The sequence below is a fragment of the Aspergillus clavatus genome, genomic scaffold, assembly GCF_000002715.2.
Source record: "Aspergillus clavatus NRRL 1 1099423829791 genomic scaffold, whole genome shotgun sequence".
NCBI classification, from domain to species: Eukaryota; Fungi; Ascomycota; class Eurotiomycetes; order Eurotiales; family Aspergillaceae; genus Aspergillus; species Aspergillus clavatus.
In genome coordinates this window covers 1,478,710-1,497,472 of record NW_001517108.1, presented here as the reverse complement: position 1 = coordinate 1,497,472, position 18,763 = coordinate 1,478,710, and the positions used below count along the sequence as shown (strand labels likewise).

The 18,763-nt window shown below is 51.4% G+C and overlaps 10 protein-coding genes across 10 annotated transcripts; 4 read left to right on the top strand and 6 right to left on the bottom strand.

Moving 5' to 3' along the window:
• Window positions 1–70: 70 nt before the first annotated feature.
• On the bottom strand, window positions 71–975 carry ACLA_072650 (uncharacterized protein; the record flags this gene model as incomplete). Its single annotated transcript, XM_001275657.1, has 3 exons — window positions 71–451; window positions 505–775; window positions 938–975. The coding sequence occupies 3 exons, from the start codon at window positions 973–975 to the stop codon at window positions 71–73; spliced, it is 690 nt and encodes a 229-aa protein (XP_001275658.1).
• A 557-nt stretch (window positions 976–1,532) lies between these two features.
• ACLA_072640 (enoyl-CoA hydratase/isomerase family protein) lies at window positions 1,533–2,438 on the bottom strand (the record flags this gene model as incomplete). Its single annotated transcript, XM_001275656.1, has 2 exons — window positions 1,533–2,034; window positions 2,122–2,438. The coding sequence occupies 2 exons, from the start codon at window positions 2,436–2,438 to the stop codon at window positions 1,533–1,535; spliced, it is 819 nt and encodes a 272-aa protein (XP_001275657.1).
• Window positions 2,439–3,089: 651 nt separating this feature from the next.
• On the top strand, window positions 3,090–4,208 carry ACLA_072630 (alpha/beta fold hydrolase; the record flags this gene model as incomplete). The annotated part of the gene is made up of 3 exons (XM_001275655.1): window positions 3,090–3,629; window positions 3,698–3,832; window positions 3,882–4,208. The coding sequence occupies 3 exons, from the start codon at window positions 3,090–3,092 to the stop codon at window positions 4,206–4,208; spliced, it is 1,002 nt and encodes a 333-aa protein (XP_001275656.1).
• A 389-nt stretch (window positions 4,209–4,597) lies between these two features.
• Window positions 4,598–5,194, top strand: ACLA_072620 (uncharacterized protein; the record flags this gene model as incomplete). The annotated part of the gene is made up of 1 exon (XM_001275654.1): window positions 4,598–5,194. The coding sequence occupies one exon, from the start codon at window positions 4,598–4,600 to the stop codon at window positions 5,192–5,194; it is 597 nt and encodes a 198-aa protein (XP_001275655.1).
• A 152-nt stretch (window positions 5,195–5,346) lies between these two features.
• On the bottom strand, window positions 5,347–6,801 carry ACLA_072610 (transcription initiation factor TFIID subunit 7 family protein; the record flags this gene model as incomplete). The annotated part of the gene is made up of 1 exon (XM_001275653.1): window positions 5,347–6,801. The coding sequence occupies one exon, from the start codon at window positions 6,799–6,801 to the stop codon at window positions 5,347–5,349; it is 1,455 nt and encodes a 484-aa protein (XP_001275654.1).
• A 346-nt stretch (window positions 6,802–7,147) lies between these two features.
• Window positions 7,148–7,795, top strand: ACLA_072600 (Bromodomain associated domain protein; the record flags this gene model as incomplete). Its single annotated transcript, XM_001275652.1, has 1 exon — window positions 7,148–7,795. The coding sequence occupies one exon, from the start codon at window positions 7,148–7,150 to the stop codon at window positions 7,793–7,795; it is 648 nt and encodes a 215-aa protein (XP_001275653.1).
• Window positions 7,796–8,514: 719 nt separating this feature from the next.
• ACLA_072590 (pH-signaling protein PalC) lies at window positions 8,515–10,118 on the top strand (the record flags this gene model as incomplete). Its single annotated transcript, XM_001275651.1, has 2 exons — window positions 8,515–9,807; window positions 9,864–10,118. 2 exons carry the CDS (start codon window positions 8,515–8,517, stop codon window positions 10,116–10,118), a joined length of 1,548 nt encoding a protein of 515 aa, XP_001275652.1.
• Window positions 10,119–10,549: 431 nt separating this feature from the next.
• ACLA_072580 (putative NADH-ubiquinone oxidoreductase 12 kda subunit) lies at window positions 10,550–10,969 on the bottom strand (the record flags this gene model as incomplete). The annotated part of the gene is made up of 2 exons (XM_001275650.1): window positions 10,550–10,638; window positions 10,744–10,969. The coding sequence occupies 2 exons, from the start codon at window positions 10,967–10,969 to the stop codon at window positions 10,550–10,552; spliced, it is 315 nt and encodes a 104-aa protein (XP_001275651.1).
• Window positions 10,970–11,616: 647 nt separating this feature from the next.
• On the bottom strand, window positions 11,617–13,146 carry ACLA_072570 (putative alpha-1,6-mannosyltransferase subunit; the record flags this gene model as incomplete). The annotated part of the gene is made up of 3 exons (XM_001275649.1): window positions 11,617–12,298; window positions 12,355–12,640; window positions 12,717–13,146. The coding sequence occupies 3 exons, from the start codon at window positions 13,144–13,146 to the stop codon at window positions 11,617–11,619; spliced, it is 1,398 nt and encodes a 465-aa protein (XP_001275650.1).
• Window positions 13,147–15,570: 2,424 nt separating this feature from the next.
• ACLA_072560 (serine/threonine-protein kinase) lies at window positions 15,571–18,751 on the bottom strand (the record flags this gene model as incomplete). Its single annotated transcript, XM_001275648.1, has 3 exons — window positions 15,571–17,359; window positions 17,406–17,803; window positions 17,858–18,751. The coding sequence occupies 3 exons, from the start codon at window positions 18,749–18,751 to the stop codon at window positions 15,571–15,573; spliced, it is 3,081 nt and encodes a 1,026-aa protein (XP_001275649.1).
• Between the last annotated feature and the right edge of the window lie 12 nt (window positions 18,752–18,763).

Here is an 18,763-nt window from a genome sequence, read left to right as displayed (position 1 = left end):
AGAACAGACAGGCCGAAAGGGTGAAACCAAAGGGACATCACCGCCGGCACCCTGTCCTCTTACCGCACAACTACAGATCCAAAATCTCCGTTAGGGCCTTCTGGTATCTCTCATGAGCCTTCTGGACCCTCTCCATTGGGCTCAACTTGCTGTATTCCTCCTCATCCCTGCCCCTAGCGGCCTGGAGGTTGGTGGAAGGACCACTAGGGATGTTCAGCGCCATACGAGCATGCAGCCTGCGCTGCAGCTTCTTGCGCAGTTCCTCGCGCTCCTCCATCTTGGCCTTCATTCTCGCCTGAACCACCTTGGTGGCTTCATGGGCGTCTACCCAAGTTTTCGCCTTGTCGCATTCTGGCTTGCTAATTTTGAGCATTGCGGCAATGGAGTCAAGCGAAAGAGGTGGTAGCTTGGAGACGTGATCATAGGCTGGCTGCTTGCGGGGCCCTTGGTCCTGGACGATATTGTAAGCAACTCAATCATTCTAGCCTCTTGTCCACTACTTACTTTGGTAGGTTCGCTGAGTATGGGACAACCCTTGGTCACTTCCTTGGGACATTGAAAAGGGGGTCCAAGAGCAGCGCGTTTGACTGCCTGGGATTGGGCCTTCATGACCTTTGCGATCTCCTCCCGGTTGTCGCTGTGCCGCTTGAGGTCAGGTTTAGTTTCTTGGGGGCCATGTTTAGCTTGAGGCCTGGGGGTATCTTCGATTTCTGCTGCTGCTCGCTTCATCTCGGGATCTTCGAGTTTCTTGTCTTCGATTGCTGGTGGGAGAGGCCTAAAGCAAGATCAGATTCATGTAATGCAGATTTGATGAACCGGCAGTGTGATTCGCTCTGTGGAAAAATGCGAGTGATGACTGCGTCTAGGAGAAAAGACAGATGCAGATCTATCTCCAGAGAAAGGGGAGATTTTCCCAATCGCTGTGTTCTCAACTTACCCTTTCTTCTTGGGTTGGCGACGTGCTTTTCTCGGCATGGCTGCGCGTGTGCTTGTGAACGAATGAAAGTGATGATGGCGGAGAATTTGCACAGAAAGCGAGTTTTTTTGTGATCCAGAGTCTCTTGAAGGATTGAGAAGTCCAGAGGTTGGGGTTTGCTCTCCCCTCTGGGCCTTGATGATACCAGTCTTGAAGTAGGATTGTGAGGGCAGAGTGAATGAGAGCCATCTTCCGAATTGTAACAAGCCAATCACTTTGCCTTCATCGTCCACGACGAGGCCCGCGACGAATGTTTGCTCTCTCGGGCGTCTCGTTGCCGACTAGGACGATGTTCTTTGATCAAGTCAAGCCAGGAGATATGAGGGTTTTCCCCTCTCCATGATTTCATGTCATGGTGCCTGGGAAGAAGTGGCCATGAGTAGCGACCAGAACGCGAGAACTTGCTTGCTATTTACTTGTATTCTTGTACTGCTTAGGGCGTTTCAGCCTATAGAATTTTTTTTTAAAGAATCAATATCTTCCATGCGAGCATATATACAAAAATGCCTACAAATGCAGTAAATCTGCAAGTATCTACACTCTCCTATACAAGACCTCAAAGCTTCGCCTTCCTCTCCTTCTCAAAGGCCTCAACAGCCCCCAACGCAACATCCTCCGCCAGCCCCTTCTTATTCTCCACCTCCTTCCTCCACGCCAGATTCCCCACATGGTTGTCAAGAATATCCAACGAATGCCGATACATCTCCTCCTTCATCGTGCCATAGATCCCCGTCGCAGCCTTCGTCTGCAGCCCCCGGTCCCGAATCAGCTGCAGCACCTCCTCCAAGCCACCAAGTCCATCCACCAGCCCCGCAGCCACAGACTGCGGGCCCGCAAAGCGTCTCGCCTCGAGAATCAGATCCCGGAAGGACGAGGGGACCAGCTTCTCGCGGAAGATGCTCATCATGGGGCTCTGCAGTGGCACGCCGAACTCGAGCTCGTTGATGCACAGGAAGCCCTTGGCGGGATTCTGGATGCGGTAGTCGTGGTACATGGCCAGCATGAGTCCGCCTGCGAAGGCGTGGCCGTTCAGCAGGCAGATGGTTGGCATGGGATATCTGTTTTTTTTTTTTCGGGACCGGTCAGACTGGTGTTCCTCCGTAATGAAGTTGATGACTGGGAAGAAGGGGAGGGGAGAAGCCTACGTGAGGAAACGACGGAATAGCTTCCACAGCCATTGATCTAGAAATCCCTCTGTGCTGGTTGCGAGCTCCAGGTCGAGCCCGTTGCTGTAGAATTTGGGGATGCCGCTGGTGGTGATCACGACGCCCTTGGGGAAGCGGTGCTCGATGATGTCCAGGGCGAGAATGAAGGCATCGATGAAGGTTGGAGTGAGTCGGTTGTCTTTGGGGGATGTGAATGTAAGGAGGTAGATGTTCTTTTCTTTCTCTGAGGTGGTGGGATTCGTGCAGACGATGCTGCCGCCGGTTGAGGCGATGTGAACGGTGAACAGAGCTGCCATACTGTTTTCTATATATATGTTTTGGTTTATGGCTATAAGACCGATGGTTGAATTAATCGTAAAGAGCTCTATGGATAGATGCTGGGTAAGTCTAGAGGTTCCCCATACTGACGAATAAATACTGAGAGCTGGCTGTGCAAGGAGCCTCGGCAGGCAGAAAGTGAATTATAATCATCGTCTCCCGGTTGTCACATGCTCGAGTATTGATGGGAATCGTCCATAGAGCGATCTCATATATCTACATTTATGCACAACATCATGGCATTTGAGATATCTATGAGTCTATATAGAAACGGTCGCAGGTCGAGTAAATTGTTTGTAATAGGCTAGACGTTGCGGCCTGAGGCTAGCTTGTGACATCCTGATGCTACTATATATATACAATGGAGTAACAAATCAACAGTTCCTGATCGCAACAGAGAGCACCATGATCCAGGCAAATGAGATTCGCGTAAAGAGCGAGAACAGAGCCCATCGGAACTTGCGATATGCCGTTACAGCACTAAAAGCTCCAATGGAAGCAGGACAATGACTAACAGCAACATAAGTCCCCGCAAAGTCTCCGAATAAAGCTGTCAGCATGTCAGTTTCACCCACTGACCTGTAGGTCAATGACTCTGACAAGAGCTTCTCCTGTTACTTTGTCGCATCATGGCAAGCATCGCATTTCCCAGCCTCGCTAAACACCATACCCTCTCGACATCCCATACATATAACTACGTCTACCAAGCTCCAGCATCTTCATCTCACACATCGATCCTCTTCCTCCATGGGTTCCCCTCTTCCTGCTACGACTGGCGTCATCAGATCAGCTACTTCACCGACAAAGGATATGGAGTCCTAGCACCCGACCTGCTGGGGTACGGCGGTACCTCGAAACCCGCAGCGACGGAGAAGTACAAGCTCAAGAGCATGGCAGCAGAGATCGTCGAGCTCCTGGATCACGAGGGCCTGGCTCGCGTGCACATCGTCGCTCACGATATGGGCTGTAACCTCCTCTCGCGGCTAGCGGACTATTTCCCTGACCGTCTGCTGTCGGGTACATTCGTGGATGTCCCATATTCGAAGCCCGGGGAGCATTTCGATCTGGACATGGTGAACATGTTCACAAAGACGCTGCTGGGCTATGAGCGGTTTGGCTATCTCGAGTTCTTCGTCGAGGATGGAGCTGGTGATATTCTAGATCAGCATGTGAGATTGCCTTCGGATTTGCTTAGGTGGTTATCAGGATCAGGCTAAATGTTGGTTTTCGGTGCTAGGCTGACTCCTTCTTCACGCTGTTCTACCCTGATAGTCCAGACTTATGGGTTGAGAATGTCGGTCCGGTAGGTGCCATGAAGTTGTGGCTCCTCGACGATCGAAAGGCGTCTTTGGCGTGCTATGTTAGTGATGAGGTATGTAAATCTTCCAAATCGAACACATAAAAAAGCTGACAAAGTACAGGAGCGACTCATGCATAACAAGATCCTGCAAGGTCACTACAACCCAGCACTCAATTGGTACCGTACTCTGGTCTGGAACATGAACAAGGAGGACGAAATTCAGGCAGATTTCAAGCAGATCCTGAAGATGCCGGTCCTGATGGTTGGCCCGCAACCTAATAAACTTGAAATGCCAGGGTTCTTCGAGCAGATGAAGCAGTCTGTGGAAGACCTGATAATCAAGAGGGTCAGCACGAGAGGCCACTGGATTCAATTGGAAGCAAGAGATGAGCTCAATACGATGCTTGAGGAATTCTTTGCGTGTCGTGACCCTAATGGCAAAACATAGCTCTAGTCCGCGGAGGATGAGTGGCCTGCTTTGCTTGCTCTATGGGTGATCTTGTAACTAGAAATTATGCAATGGTATATGATACGGACTACCATGTAGGTATAACTTGATCGAGGTTCAATCTATTTCTCACTTGAAGCCTGCAACCTCAATGCATCAATGATCACTTCTAGTAGTAGTGGGCGATTGCGAATGAACAAGATGGTGTGACTGACGTCATGCATCCATCAAGCCTATCTATTGCAGAAACAAGAGATATTCATCTTCTTTCAGTCGCTCAGCATACTTCTACTCCATGAAGATAGAGCTCAGTCTATCACGAAAATTGCTGTTCGGATTTAATCCACGCGAAACATTTGCAGCCGCCACAGCCATAGCTGGATCTCAAAATGGCAACCAGCCAGCAACCAGCACAACCACCCAAGCAAGCCGCATACGACCAAACAAAGAACCCGATCACCCAGACACCCCAAGAGCAGCGAATATCGTCGCAGCCCCGTCAGCGTGGGGACCCCGTCTCCTCCATCACGCGTCGCACGGCAGATTCCAACCCATCGAATGACGAAGAACTGGCACGCGTGAAGGAGAAACGCCAACGAGAGCAGAAGAACTTGCAAGCCGCCTCGAATGTTGACCTGGAATATGGAGTCGAGCAGCAGCCAGCAGAAGGGGATATTGCCCAGGCGGTAAAGCATAAGAGCGAGCGGGCACGAGCGCAGGCTGGTGCACATGCCGGTCCTGTGGGTAATGCACAAGGCCCCGGAAGCCCTGGATTCGGCGAGGAGCGAGATCTCGCTGCGGACATGGGACGCAAAAGGGAAGGACATGATCGAATCTTGGGTGACCGCGTCGGACAGAGTCCTGCAGAACCAGATGGAGAGGCAGCGGAGCGGGAAGCTTTGAGACAGAGGAAGTTGAAGGAGGAGAAGAATTTGGACGTAAAGGGCGCTGTCCATGCAGGCACCGGAGGCCCTGTGACGGGCTGAACGTTTTAGAAAAGATGGCTAAGAATCATCTGATGCCACGAAGAATTTGTGCCGCATTATCAATAAGTACCAAGCAATATGTCATTAGTGAGCTGTATAGAACGCAAAATTCGGGTATCAATGTTCTACTGAAAAAGTTGCAATGTATGTGCTCAAGTATCGGCATCGCCACCTTCACCGACAGAGACCTTTTTCAATGACAAGTCCCTCTTGAGATCTTGAATACGCTTGGCAAGCTTGTGCTTCAAAATGGCGTTCTGCATCTTCTCCCATTTGACAGTCTCAGCACGAATGAGGGCCTCAAGCTCAGCGATTTCTTCACGATGCTGTTGCACCTGCCGCTGTTGCTCGAGTTGCTCTTCATCGAGTTCTTCTTCGGGCACATCTGCCTCATCAGCATCAGACTCACTCTCATCGCCCGATGTATCCGCTGCAGGTGTAGACGGTTTAGTGGCCATTGGCGTTCCGGCTTGATAAAGATGCGCCAGTCCAGTATCAGACGGAGGTGCCATCGCTGGTGGTGCCTCGTCCCCACGCAGAGCAGCTTCCAGATCTTCTAGGAGGGGATCGAGGCCTTCATGGTCGCCTGCAATGTCTTCCATGCCCTCGTCCAACTCGCCTTCTGCGTCCTGCTCATCGTCGTACTCATCATAATCCTCGTAGTACTCCCCACTTTGGACCAGACCCTCTGCCCGATTCAAAGATGCTCTGTCTAGCAACTCGTAGCGAGAGGCAAGAGCGGCTTCATCTTGCGCAATCAGGTCCTCTACCGCTTTTTCTACTTGCTCGATCGTTCGCGTTCTGAGCCTTTCCCGAAATCGTCGCTTCCTCACATAGCGCAAGGGAGGAGTAAGACCATGCGGATACTGCAAGGTTTTGTCGTCCAAAAGATTGACATCAGACGGAAGAGGGTAGTTCATAGCTTCCGCATCATTCGCCACGGGTCCAAGAACCAGAAGCATTTGACAGATATCTGCAGATTTATACCACCCGCGTCGATCCCAACTCTTCATGCCCTCGATGATACATGGTAGGTCCACAAGTGTTGCCGCATACTGCTTATCTCGCACACGAAGAATGGCGCGCCGGCCCTCGCGGGTAAGTGGTTTGAATGAGAATTCTGACCGGTCGAAGCGCCGTTCAGTGATCGCCTGGCGTAGATATTCGCAGTCTTCCCCAGGGAGCATGCGTAAGATGAATTGTTCTTCGATACAGGGATCGATTTCCGTATCCGAAGCTTCGGAGTCGTAGCCGACGCCGACGGGTCGGTTGGGGACGAGGCCTTTGTTTTTAATCCGGATGGACTGTACTCCTGGTTTTTTGGAAGGGTTTAGCTTCAGTCGTTTCGGTCCTGCTGGCTTGACCGATGGTTCTACTGCAGCGGGTTCATGGAGCCCTTCCGCGGGTCGCTTTTTCGATGGCCTCTTCTTTTTGGCCTTCTCCTCTTCTTCAGCGGGCTGAGGTTTTCGCGCAATCTTAAGTGTGATCTTGCGCTGAGGAGTCTCGGACGAGGGAGGAGGAGGCTGAGCTGGTGGCTGCGAAGACGTCTCAGGCGCTTTCTTCTTGCCCAAAGTGAGCTTGAGAGATGGGCGAGGAGCGTCAGACATGGCGAAAAGCGTATCAAAGAAAAAACAACGCTATTAGATGGCCGCCAGAACACCGAGTCCCAGAAGATACCAAGAAAGCCCGAGAATAATGCGTTTCCTGGCGCTCTGAGTTGGATGGTTGACGTGAAAACGGTAGCTGGAGACCGCAAGTGAGTGATGAACCGGCAGAAAGTGTTGGTCTTTCGCCTCCGCCTTTCTTTCACTTCTGAATCAATTCAACTAACCTCCCCGATACGTCAATAATTGCTTCCTCTGTTCAATGGTTATCTCGCGGATTCTGAATAATTGAGCTGGGTCTTGTATCTAAGCTTCTTGTCATTGCGAAAGCCTCAAGTATTGGCCCAAAATGTCCGGCCCCAATCTACACAACGCTCTCCTCCGCCCTCCCATCATTCAGATCTTGCGCGCTGCTGGCTTTCACGCAACGCGTCCGTCAGTCCTCGATACACTGGTGGACTTAACGGCCCGATACATGATGATTCTCGCTTCGTCGATGGCCGCCCATGCCGTCAACGCTCACCCAGACGAGCCTTCCCCGGTCCTAGAAGACATCTACCAAGCACTGCAAGATGTCGGCGCACTACGGCCACAATTGCGCGAATGGGAGGAGGACTGGGAAGGCGAGGAAGATATGCGAGGACTGGATAATTTCTTGGGATGGTTCACAGGGCCTGCGAATCGGGAAATCCGGCGAGTAGCTGGGTTCTTGCCCAGCGAAGGCGATGTGATCGATGCCGATTCCTTGGAGAAGGAAGACTTCCTCACGTCTCTGAAGAAGAAGCACAGCAAAACGGGCGAGGAGTCGAGATATGCGGGCACAGTCCTCGGTAAAAACGCCGAGGAGCATCCGATTATCATCGAAGGGGGTGCTCCCAGTATTCAGGAATGGAGCCACCAGGTGCGGTCACGGGCGCCGTATGTTGCAGAAAGCGACTCTTCTGGCGTAAGCAGTGCGCCGAGTAATTTGTCAGATGCGGATGCTATGGAAGTGTGATGGGACGATCTACCGAGACCAATTCAGAAGACGAAAAAAAGCACATCACATACTGACAACAATCGCCTGAGAAGAGGGTCGCTAGAAGATCATATCGATCAGCAATGTCAACAACGGCAACACACCGCTCCAGTCTATGTTCTACGACTCTACCTCCGCATCATGTACGAGAAAGCCAGGGATCTGGCTGCGTTGCATGCCACTCGCCTGAAATATGGCTGAAATATCATGACAGGGCATCTGCGGCACTCATGCTGGGAAACGACAAAGCCTGAAAGCACCCAGTTCTATACGCTCCACCGCATAGGGCTCGTCCCTGAACAAGGCCACGGCTGACCCACGAAGAATTCCACCACACCTGGATAGGAGGGTGATTTGATGAAAGAAAGTCTCCAGGCAGCAAGGAGATAGTTAGAGGTCATTCAAGCCCCGGTTCACAAAGCCCCGTGGGAATAGAGCATCTGATATCCATCTTCTAGAGGAGTTAAATTATGTATTTAGCCTCTGAATAATGGCCAACTAAGCACCTGGAAGCAGGACAGCCAGGGTACGAAAATTGAATCAGAATCACTTACCATTCATGTAGCTATCTCCCTTGGCGTAATTTTCGGATACTTTGTTAGTCTGGCGGTGACATCAATGGGCTTATCAACTCGGGCTCCATCGTAGCATCTCCGCCATCCTCGACCTCTGCATTCTAGCAACGACACCACAGCACCATGGTTTACGCCTCCGACCTCCCCACAACGTCTCATCTCTCCTTCCAGACATTCCTGTCATCGAGTACGCATCCGTCCCTACCTCAGGCAGCATCTACGGCCCGGCATGCGTTGCGCCTCGCTCTCAAGAACCACAAACGACTACCCCGCAGTCCGCAGCGGGACGCGCATCTCACCACAGTCATCGGCGCGATAAACGACTACCTACCGTATATCGTTGCAATCTCGTACGGTCTGAGCGGGAGACCCCTCGGAAGCATCAATCCTAGCACAGGAAGCAGCACAGGCAGCGGCGAGGAGATCGAGATCACGCTCCGCAGCGAAATCGAATCAGAATGGCGCGCTACATTAAGCCTGACTCCGTTGTCGCTGAAAAGCCGGTCCAAGAACGGCAGAGTTCGCGGACAAGGGATTGATTTTGAAATTGCCTTCGTCCTGACAACACTGGGCTATGTCCTGAGCAGTGTAGCTCGCTCCGGTGTTCTACGGACCCTCTACGCCGCGACAACTCCCACAACCGAGCAGCGCACCGCTGCCGTCCAAAACGCCACAAAATACCTCTTACAAGCCAGCTCAGTCCACGCGCTACTTACCTCGTCACCTTCGTTCGCAGGCGCAGGCCGGCTCCCAGGCTCCGCTGCCATTGTTCCGGACCTCGATCCCGCGACCCAGGCGGCGCTTTCGTCCTTGGCCTTAGCCGAAGCAACCCTCATAGCCGTGTTGAAAGACGACTCGTACGTCGCGGCTTGCATCCAGGCTCGGAACCCGAATGATAAGGACTGGATGGTGCGGGCGCCAGAGATCCCCAAGGTGCGGGCGTTGCTTTTCGCGCGGTTGTGCGTTCGCGCCGCGGAGTATGCGGAGCAGGCGGCTGCGGGGCTAGGATCCGTCGGTGCGCAGGGGAAGACTGGGATTGATGAGGACGTGGTGAAGTATGCGCGGGCTCTGGGCCGGGTTGCGCGAGCAAGAGCCTGTCGGTTCTTTGGTGTTGATGCGGAGCTCGCGGGTAAGATCGGGGAGGGCATTGCCTGGCTGCGTGCTGCGAAGGGCGCGTTGGGATTACGGCCTTCGCCGCAAGGGGAGAGGGAGACGTTGTCAAAGAGTAAAGGAGGCTTTTCCAGGTTAAAGAAGGAATGGGCTGAGCGGCGTGAAGATCGGAAAATGGAGAAGGATGTGGGGAGCCGGGATCGCGTCGCCAAAGGGGAGCTCCATCCTGGTGATGATGCAGGTAGGGACGAAGAGGGGCGTGTGATTGACATGCTGGAAACAAAATGGGTGAGGATGAATGATACAGTAAGTGGGCTATTGTATCCATCGCGAGCTGAAGGCCTGGCACTGAAAATTTGTAGATCAACACACAGCTTATCCCCCCTTCGACCGACCTTCTTACCAACCTACCCTCTGGTCGAGACATCCACTCTCCACCGGGTCCTTATAGGCTTCCTTGGCTAGATGAAGATGAACTTGCTCGAATGCGTGCACCGCCAGCAGAGGAGGATTTTGAACCAAGCAGTGACGTTGAAGATAGCGACGATGAGCCTACCGGCATTGCGGAGGATGCACCAGGAGCAGTTCCCGAGCGAAGCGAAAGCAGCTACTATTGATGATACCCAAGTTTTAAATAGACGCAACAAATCGTGACTTGATTACCTTGTAGGTAACGATATCCAGAATGGCGTAATTCATGAGAGTCACATCACTCCATGCCAATATCTTTCGTCTGGCTTTTGGTGCTGCAAGATATATGTACAAGGAAATCAACAGCAACGATTCCATCTAGCCCAGCAATTTTTCATTCATTCAGTCCCCAGTGCCACTTCTACCACGCCCTTGCTGCCAATATCTCCCTCCTCCGCCACGCAACCCTCTATCACCACCCTACTACCCCCATAGAACAAAAGTGGAAAAAAAAAAGAAAAAAATAAATGGACACACCCATCGATTCACACAAAAGCTAAAGCACAAACAAAAAGAAAAGGGGAAAAAAAAAGAGGTGATACACTCAAACACAACAAATCTCCGCATCCACCCCATCTCACGTGGACTTCTCACCCCCGAAATAGTTCTTCTCCTGGAACAGATAGCCCTTAACCTTGCGCTCATTCAGCAGCTCAAAGTACTTCTCTGTAGCCATACGATTAGCCGTCTACCCTCCCTCCAACCCCTCACCGAGCAAAGAGAGAGAGAAAAAGAAAAAGAAAAGGTGAAATGGAAACAACGCAAACCCACCTCTCAAAACACCACACTTCTCCAGATGGTTCACTCCCTCGCGGGCATAGCACTTGCCCAATTCCTCGCCAACGAGCCGAGACATCATACTGCGCACCCACTGCTCGCGGATGATCGCGTCGCGGGCATTGTGCAGGGCGACGTTGTCTTCGAAGTCGACGCCTTCGTATGTCGGGGGCACGGTGGGCTTCTTAGCCAGGAACGCGGCGGATTCGGGGGTGGGCATTTTGGAGCAGGGAGGATTGTTCGTGCGTAAGAACGATTGGCCCGGCGGATTGACTGGTGGGTGGTAGAGTTGATTGTAAACGGGTTCGTTTTCAAGGTGATCTTGTGGTTTTCATGGATGTCGTCGGCGGAATCGGGGATGGGCAATTGGAGGTTTGTGATTGGTTGAAAACAGGGCGGTGAAGGGCACGGCGGACGGGAGGATCTGGTCGTGCAGTTTTCGGAAGCGGTAACTAAATGTCACGTGATGGCTCCTGTGGTGGTACTCTGAAAAGGCCCTTTGTCAGGCGAGAAGATACAGACAGAGCAATTGTTGTTCAACATGTTGAAGATTTTAGTCAATTGAGTCTATAGTAGTCATATGCACCAGGCGCCATGCCAAATCAAATAATCTCATAAATGACGCCCCATCAGGAACCAGAAACCACAATGCAGTGCCGCATACAATCAGGGAAAAAAACAAGTAAAGTGGTACATTAGTCGATACATGGATGAAGGGTGTTGTAAGAATGACAAGAAAGAATCGTTCCAAGCATGAGGTGTCGTCGCTCGTAGAGCTTTGTTAGACGTCAAAATTCAGGGAAGGAGCTCAAGCTCGATTGAATGGCTCCGAGTTGATTACAGAGAACGCAGCGTGAAAGCGTCAGATTATGACATGTTGTGCTGCTGATCTTCTGACTTGCCCCCCTTCTTGAGGAGCTTTTTGTAGAATTTCGCCAACCTATCTTGGACGCGCTGCCAGCCCGTGCGGTTCAGTTGCTTGCTTAGCTCGCGATACTGATACATCTCTCCCCAGCAGTCGCGGCCGAATTGGCACCCGGCCATATTCACCAGGAAGTCTCGTTCACTCTCCGAATAATGCACATCCGGATCACCGCCTTCGCCGCATGCGCCGGGAGGAAATGCGTTCATGAAACGCTGGGGGATAAACGCGACGCTGCTGCGAATCCACGGCTGACTCTGATATAGATACTCTAGCGCATCCTGCTCCTTGTGCTCCCAGTCCATATGTTTCTGCTCGTACATAACGGGGTCCCACCAGGTATCCAGGAGTCGGTCAGACCAGAGCGAGCGTTTGATGAAGAAGGACCCCAGGTTGAAGCCTCCGCAATCTTGTGAAAGCAGCAGTTCGATCGATGAGGGATCTCCGTCGCCCTCTGCCGAGCGGGAGATTGCGTCCAGATACGGTGCCGTGGGCGGATGGGTGATGTTTAATGGGTTATACATATTGATATCACGATAAGTCAAAGTCTCCAAGCGATCGAAGATATGCTCCTGAAGAGAGTATGAGTACTCCATGACCCACGTATTGAGGTCCAACCACCAGAACCTATACGGCAACCAGTCAGTAGGGGATACAACACCCGATGCACCTGATGTACTTACCACTCCGCATTCGGATACTTTCTCATAGCCTCGCGAATAATATCGACCTTCTCCCAGCTCTCGCGCCACTCATGGGAGTAGCGCTTCTTGGCCAGCATGTTGACTACTTCCAATTCATAACCCCAGCGCTTCGTGTACTCCCTTTTGTTCCAAATGCTGTTGCGCTCAAGTGCCCATTCGCGCGCCCCCTTCCACTCCATGACCCCACCTTCCACATTGGACTGCAATATGATCACGAACTTGCGCCCTCCGCCAAAAGACGACCGCCGGTAGTTCTGGATAATGGCTACAGCGAAGTCAGACGCCAGCGAACCTGCGATGCCAAAAAAAACAACCAATGAACCAATGCGCAGAGCACATACCTGTCCAGAAGAACAAATACCCCAAGAACAGAATAATCAATCCTAAAAAGGCGCGCAATCGCCTCCTCCGCAGCAGACCCCTGGCAAAACCGAACCGGAGCCCCATCCCGGGAGACTTCTGTCCCCGCCAGTATTCATCCTTATCATGATAGCCGTTACTTGACGCGCCGTTCATGCGAAACCGTGGCAAGCTAGACGAGATCTTGCGCTTCGACCGAGAGAAGAACCCATTATTCCTGGTCGAGAAGGACGGATAACCCCGGACTTCATCGCTCTTCGCGCGCGCCGCCGCCCAGGAGATGCTGCTGGGGCCGTGGGAATTGGGGGAGAGGAAATCATTGCGAGGCGTCGAGGTGCCGCTGCCGGGGGTGAGTCCCGGGCTTGACCACCCGCCTCCCGGGTGGGGGGAGGGTGATCGAGAGAGCGACATGGGGTAGCCGAGACCCGATTCCGTAAAGACGTTGGAAATGATGAGCAAACAACAATACGGGAAAACTCTAGACTAGGATTAAGATTGAGCACCCTGGCTGGGTTTCGTGTCTCGGTGGAAGCAGCCGGCGACGATGATCACGGACTATTGCTTGGGGGGTCGTTCGATAGGATCGTCGTGGTTGATGTAAGGATTATCGAAGGAGCTCCGCGGGGGGGTGGCCTTTTGGGTGGACTTTAGGTGGTCGACGGCCAAGAAGCCACGGTTGTAGCGTAAGACAATAATGCTCGGCAAATGGTCATTCAAGGCCTCAGGGGAGAATTGTAGTCAGGGACGGAAATGGAAAAAGCCATTCAAGTTGAGAAGAGGCGTCTTTCCCTCGCCGTGAACGGGTGAGCCCGTTCCCGTCGAGAGAGAGAGAGAGAAAAAGCGAAATTTGGGAAACTAAAATGGGAGATCCCGTGGAACGGTGAGGATCAAACAATGGAGACGACTGATGGCCATCGGGTTCAATCAGTACTACCTTGACAAAGACATGGTGGGTCGGATAAGACAGGAGACTCAGCCAGCAGGGGGATAATCAGAGACAATACGCTGGACTATTGTCTAGATAGAAATAGCCATTTGCCTGTCCCTCTGCGTACAGCCTCGTCGGTTGATGATTGATATGAGACCAGCAAAGGAGTAATAAAAAAATAAGATTACATGCTGGGACACAGACATGAGCCAAGCAGATTGATTCGTCCGCATTCAGGAACAGCAATAATAGTACCTAAGTAGTAGGTAGACTGGCTCGAGTAATGTGGAGGAGGAGGATGTTTCATGTCACATTGATAAAAATGATAACAACCAACTTCTCAAAAGTCAACAAATCCATCTCCTCTGTAGGACGTACTCCGTAAGTAGAGAAAGAAGGAAAGATCAAGATGTACTGTGTAGACTGACCGTTGAAGTGTTCCATCCAATGTATGCCTGCAGTAACGAATGGTATTTCAGGGATATTAATTATCAATAATACTGTATGGATAAAACCTCAGTATAGTGCGGGAGTCTCAATGAGAACCTCAATATAACAAGCAGAATCCCTTTGCCTCAATTGATTCTTCATATAAATAATGAGATTCCTTGCTACAGTAAGTGTTATTATCTTTTCCTAACCTCCTATACAAAATCTGTTACTTCATTAAAGAGCTCCAATATATATACTGCCTGTCCGCTATAACGTCTCTCATACTGGCATCCCAGTCAGGTTTGGCGCTGCATACTATGCCGGAATGGGAACTGCCGCTAACCACCGCCTTTATAAGCCCAGCGTCGCATCCATATGATTATGAACCGCTGATTCTATTATGGCCTTCCGTGCCAACAACCCAGAAGCACATCGTAGTTCTAAGGATGGGAGGAATGGAGAGGATCCAGAGGTTGAGCAGCAGTGAGGCCACATACAGGCTACGTGCTTTGTCTAGCCAGTGAGTAACATGACATGTTTACAAACAACAACAATATAATCAACTGTTGTGTGTTTATCTGAAGTGCGAGGGATAGGGGCCATAATCACCTATCACGTGATATATCATTTACACAAGTAGCGCAGTCGTTGACCAGCAAAATGCAGTCAAGCCTTGGCTCTCTGTATTACAGAACCTGTTCACCTTTCCACTCCTGCTAGCCACGTCTAGGATACGGCCAGCAATTTGATACCTGATGATTATCTTTCAGCCAAAGCTCAAGTCACTTCATGGCTGCTCCAATTGCCAAACCCTCGCCTTGTTGTTGAATGACTGTGGCCAATATGAGATACGTACTCTTACGCCGCCCTGTTCAACAAGCAACTCCAAGTTTGCGGAGAAAGATGTGGAACAGAGACCCGTGCGTGACAGAATGCAAATAACCCTCATTTATAGGTAGTCGATGGTGTACGGAGTAACCAACCTAGGTAGATTCTATAAGTGCCTTGGCAGTGGGGCCTGCGAATGATTTACATAGTGTTTACGGCAGAAGCCGAGATTGCAAGCTACTGAAAGCAATCATTTCAATACTAAAATGCTATTTATTGGGGGCGTGGGTGGGCATCACCGAGTTCCTGACTGGAGTCACTAGAGTGCCTTTCGACTATAAATCGAGACTCTGAGAGAGCAGATAATAACGATAGATAGCATATTTGAATAGATATTATTCTATCAGATCCATTGTATGTACTCATGTATTCTAACTAACTCGATGACCCATTAGGTGTATGCCAAAAAAAAGGAGAGACAGAACACCACCCAGCAGTGCGGCACTCCCAAGTACGAACCTCATCCAACCATAAGCCCAGTATTTCAAAGATGCCCGCAAAAAATAATAACATAATCAAGGTAATGATAGACGTCGTTTTCCCGAAAAAAAAATACAAGTATCAATGCAGGAGGTCGTTGTAGCCCATCAGACAAAAAGAGCCGGTTTCTTCATTTTGCCCTCGGTATCCTTGCGTAGAGGCTGTCGATTGGTGGCCCCCCCTTCCTTAGCCATTAACACCTTCCGCACCAAGAATCCCTTTTCCTCATCCGGCCGCGAACGCGCACTATCCCCATGGTAAAACTCGCATTGGAGTTTCAGAAACTTGTTCCGATTCTTGTAGACGGTAATGATGTCGCCGCTGTATAATTTTCCGAAATGGAATCCCTCCCGGCTGCCGTCTCCATCGGATCCTCGACGCAGCTCCGTATCGTTGACCCAAATGCATTTGCGAGTCTTAGTTGAGAGGATAGCCATCACTCCAGGTACGGTCATCCAGTCACGTCCCGCAGCGATTTGCGATTCGATAGCTGGGGCCCAGAAAGTGACCTCCAATGCATACGCAGGAATCCGCGTATCCATCGGGTCGGGGTGGCAGATGGTCGCCTGCGGACCACGTCCCCAGGATGTCATCCGGTCCTCCAGGCAAATCGTCAGGTCAAAGATCGAACCCGGAAGAGTTGCCAGCTTTCCCAAGAGAGGTCGCGGGGAATGATGTCGGTGAAGAGAAATCTGTTGAGGGACTTGAACAGGGGCCTCATCCCGCGGGGCATCAGAAATGTCGTTGGTCGTTGAAGTTTCAGGCGGACGGGAGACTTGTCGGCCCGTTCGAGCGTCAATCGTGACTGCCAGTTCGATATCGAAGATCTCACCAGCACCCGCCTCGGGATCGTCGCAAGGAGCAGCTGTGTTTTCTCGGGTTGCCTCCTCACTGGACCGTTCGCTGGCAGTATCGGGGAGCGGTAGCTCGATTCGGCGGCTGAATTTGGACGCTTTGGGTGTCGCATCATTGAAAGGCGCTCCTGTCCTGGTCTCCGAACGACGAACCTGCTCGGTTGTCTGCTCGACCGTACTAGTTTTCAGAGCCGGCGTTACGACGACCGGGGGAGCGTGGGTCGAAGTGCCAGGGTGCCACGAGTTCATGTTCAGCTGCCCAACGAGATTCTCAGCTCCCATCAAGCTTGGCGCGGATCCAGAAAAGGGGTTATCCGGGAGGGAGAGGATGGAATTCAGGCTGTTGCCGTCGCTGATAATCGACTCACCAGTTGAAGAGACGAAGTCATGTACGCTAAGGTCATCGCCATCGAAAACATCTATGCTAGCTCCGAGGACGTTTGAACTGCGGAGAGCGGACGAGGTGATCTCCCCGAAGAGACGTCTTGGTGTGGATTCAGCAACCGGACGAACATTCTTGAAGCTTTCGATAAGAGGAAGTGATGGATAGTGGATTTCCGCCGGGGGATAGTCGATCCTGGGCCTCTTCGATTGCGCCAAATCATGGCTCTCGTCACTCGCACCTTCTGCCTCCGGCTCATTGAGGGAAATTTGCGACGCGTCAAGCTCGTCTTCCAGGTCCTCACCGATATCCGACAGGGCACCCATCTGGGCAGGCTGAACATCGCCTTCGTAATCGTCGTACTCGTCCACGTCTACTACGTCCCGTATCCAAGGGTGCCGGAAGCACTCAGCCTCCTTTGGTCGGGAATGAGGGTCACGATTCAACAACCGGGCAACGAAGTCAATACCAGCTTCTGAGATGCCTTCACGACGAAGCAAATCATAGTCGGGTTCCGTAGTCATGATAGTTCGCAACATCTGAGCCCCTCGGTCGTCACCACGGCCTGTATATGGAGGGATACCGCAAAGAATGTGGAAGAGCACTGCACCAAAGGACCACATATCGACAGATTGGTCGTAAGGGGATGTTTTCGGAGGTCTAAAAGTCAGTGAATGCTTACTTAAAAAAGAGTGCAACGACTTACGGATCTCCCAGCCGGCGCCTTTTTCTTATTTCGCCCCGCCGATAGGTCTCATATTCTGGGTACACCTCTGGTGCACAGTATAAAAGGGTACCGCAGAAGGTCTTTAGGAACGTCTCATCCTGAACTTTGGACAGCCCAAAATCTGACAACTTGACTTTGAGGGGTTCAAGTGACGCGATCAGAATGTTATCGGGCTTGATATCACGATGCGTAATCTTGCGTTTGTGGAGATAATTCAGTGCATGTAGAATCTGGCGCGCCAACGTTTGGACCATATCCTCAGGGATTTTGCCATGAGACCGAAGATAAGCGGCAAGTTCTCCGCCAGGGACGTACTCCATGATAATGTAGATCCAGCGCTCATGTTCATGGTGGTCGATGTATTGCACAATATTAGGCTGTGAAGAAGCGGTCAGTTCGACTATTTGACACAGACAGGGCAGAGCACTAACATGGCGGAGATCCTTCATAATTTTCAACTCATTGTCCACTTTCTGATCCAAAACTCCATTTTTCATGAATCGCATCTTATCGAGTTCCTTAGCAGCGTACACGATCCCATGCTGTTTCGTGGCGAGTTTGTACACCGTTGCAAAAGCCCCGTGCCCAATCTGGCCGGTCACATTGTACGTGGAACCGCCGGCCCAGTTCATACCGTATGCATTAGCGACGGAATAATGGAGAGGAGTGCGTGCTTGGCCTTGGCGGGCTCTATGCTGAACAGCACCTGCTTGATGTCTTTGGACTCGCTCAAAATAATGAAGCAAGTTCTCTGTGTACTGCATCGCGAGACCATCTCGAGAGGGGATACGCACCACGAACCTTACTTCGTCAGAAGGGCTGTTCCCGCGTAGCACTTGTATGACAGAGCCGTTGGTCAGCATACGACTGTTTTCCTTCTGGTTCTTCCGAAGACGAAAGTCGTCCACGACGGTCCCATTAGTCGAGAGATCTTCTAGCATGAGAATTCCATCAGGCGTGACGTGAATACGAAAGTGGGTGTTTGAGATTCGTTTCGAATTATCGTCGGGGCACAGTAAGAGATCGCAGCGGGCTTTACTGCGGCCGAAACAAAAACCCGTGCTTAGATTTTGCACGTTAGACGACAGCCTGAGAGCAATATCAAGCGCTGCGCTGTCTGAGCCCTCGTATTCCAGATCATCTTTCTGTAGGATGTGTTGCGGAGCAAGTACAGCAGTTGCAGAGACAGCTTCATGAGCCGCAATAGAATTCGGGTGAAGGATGCAGAGGATGTCAGACACATCCTCCCCTAATAAGCCAGAATTGCTTCGGCCCACACGGCGAGGATCTGTGCATGGCTGCGTTGACTCCTGAGTCGCCTCCATGAAGAATCACGA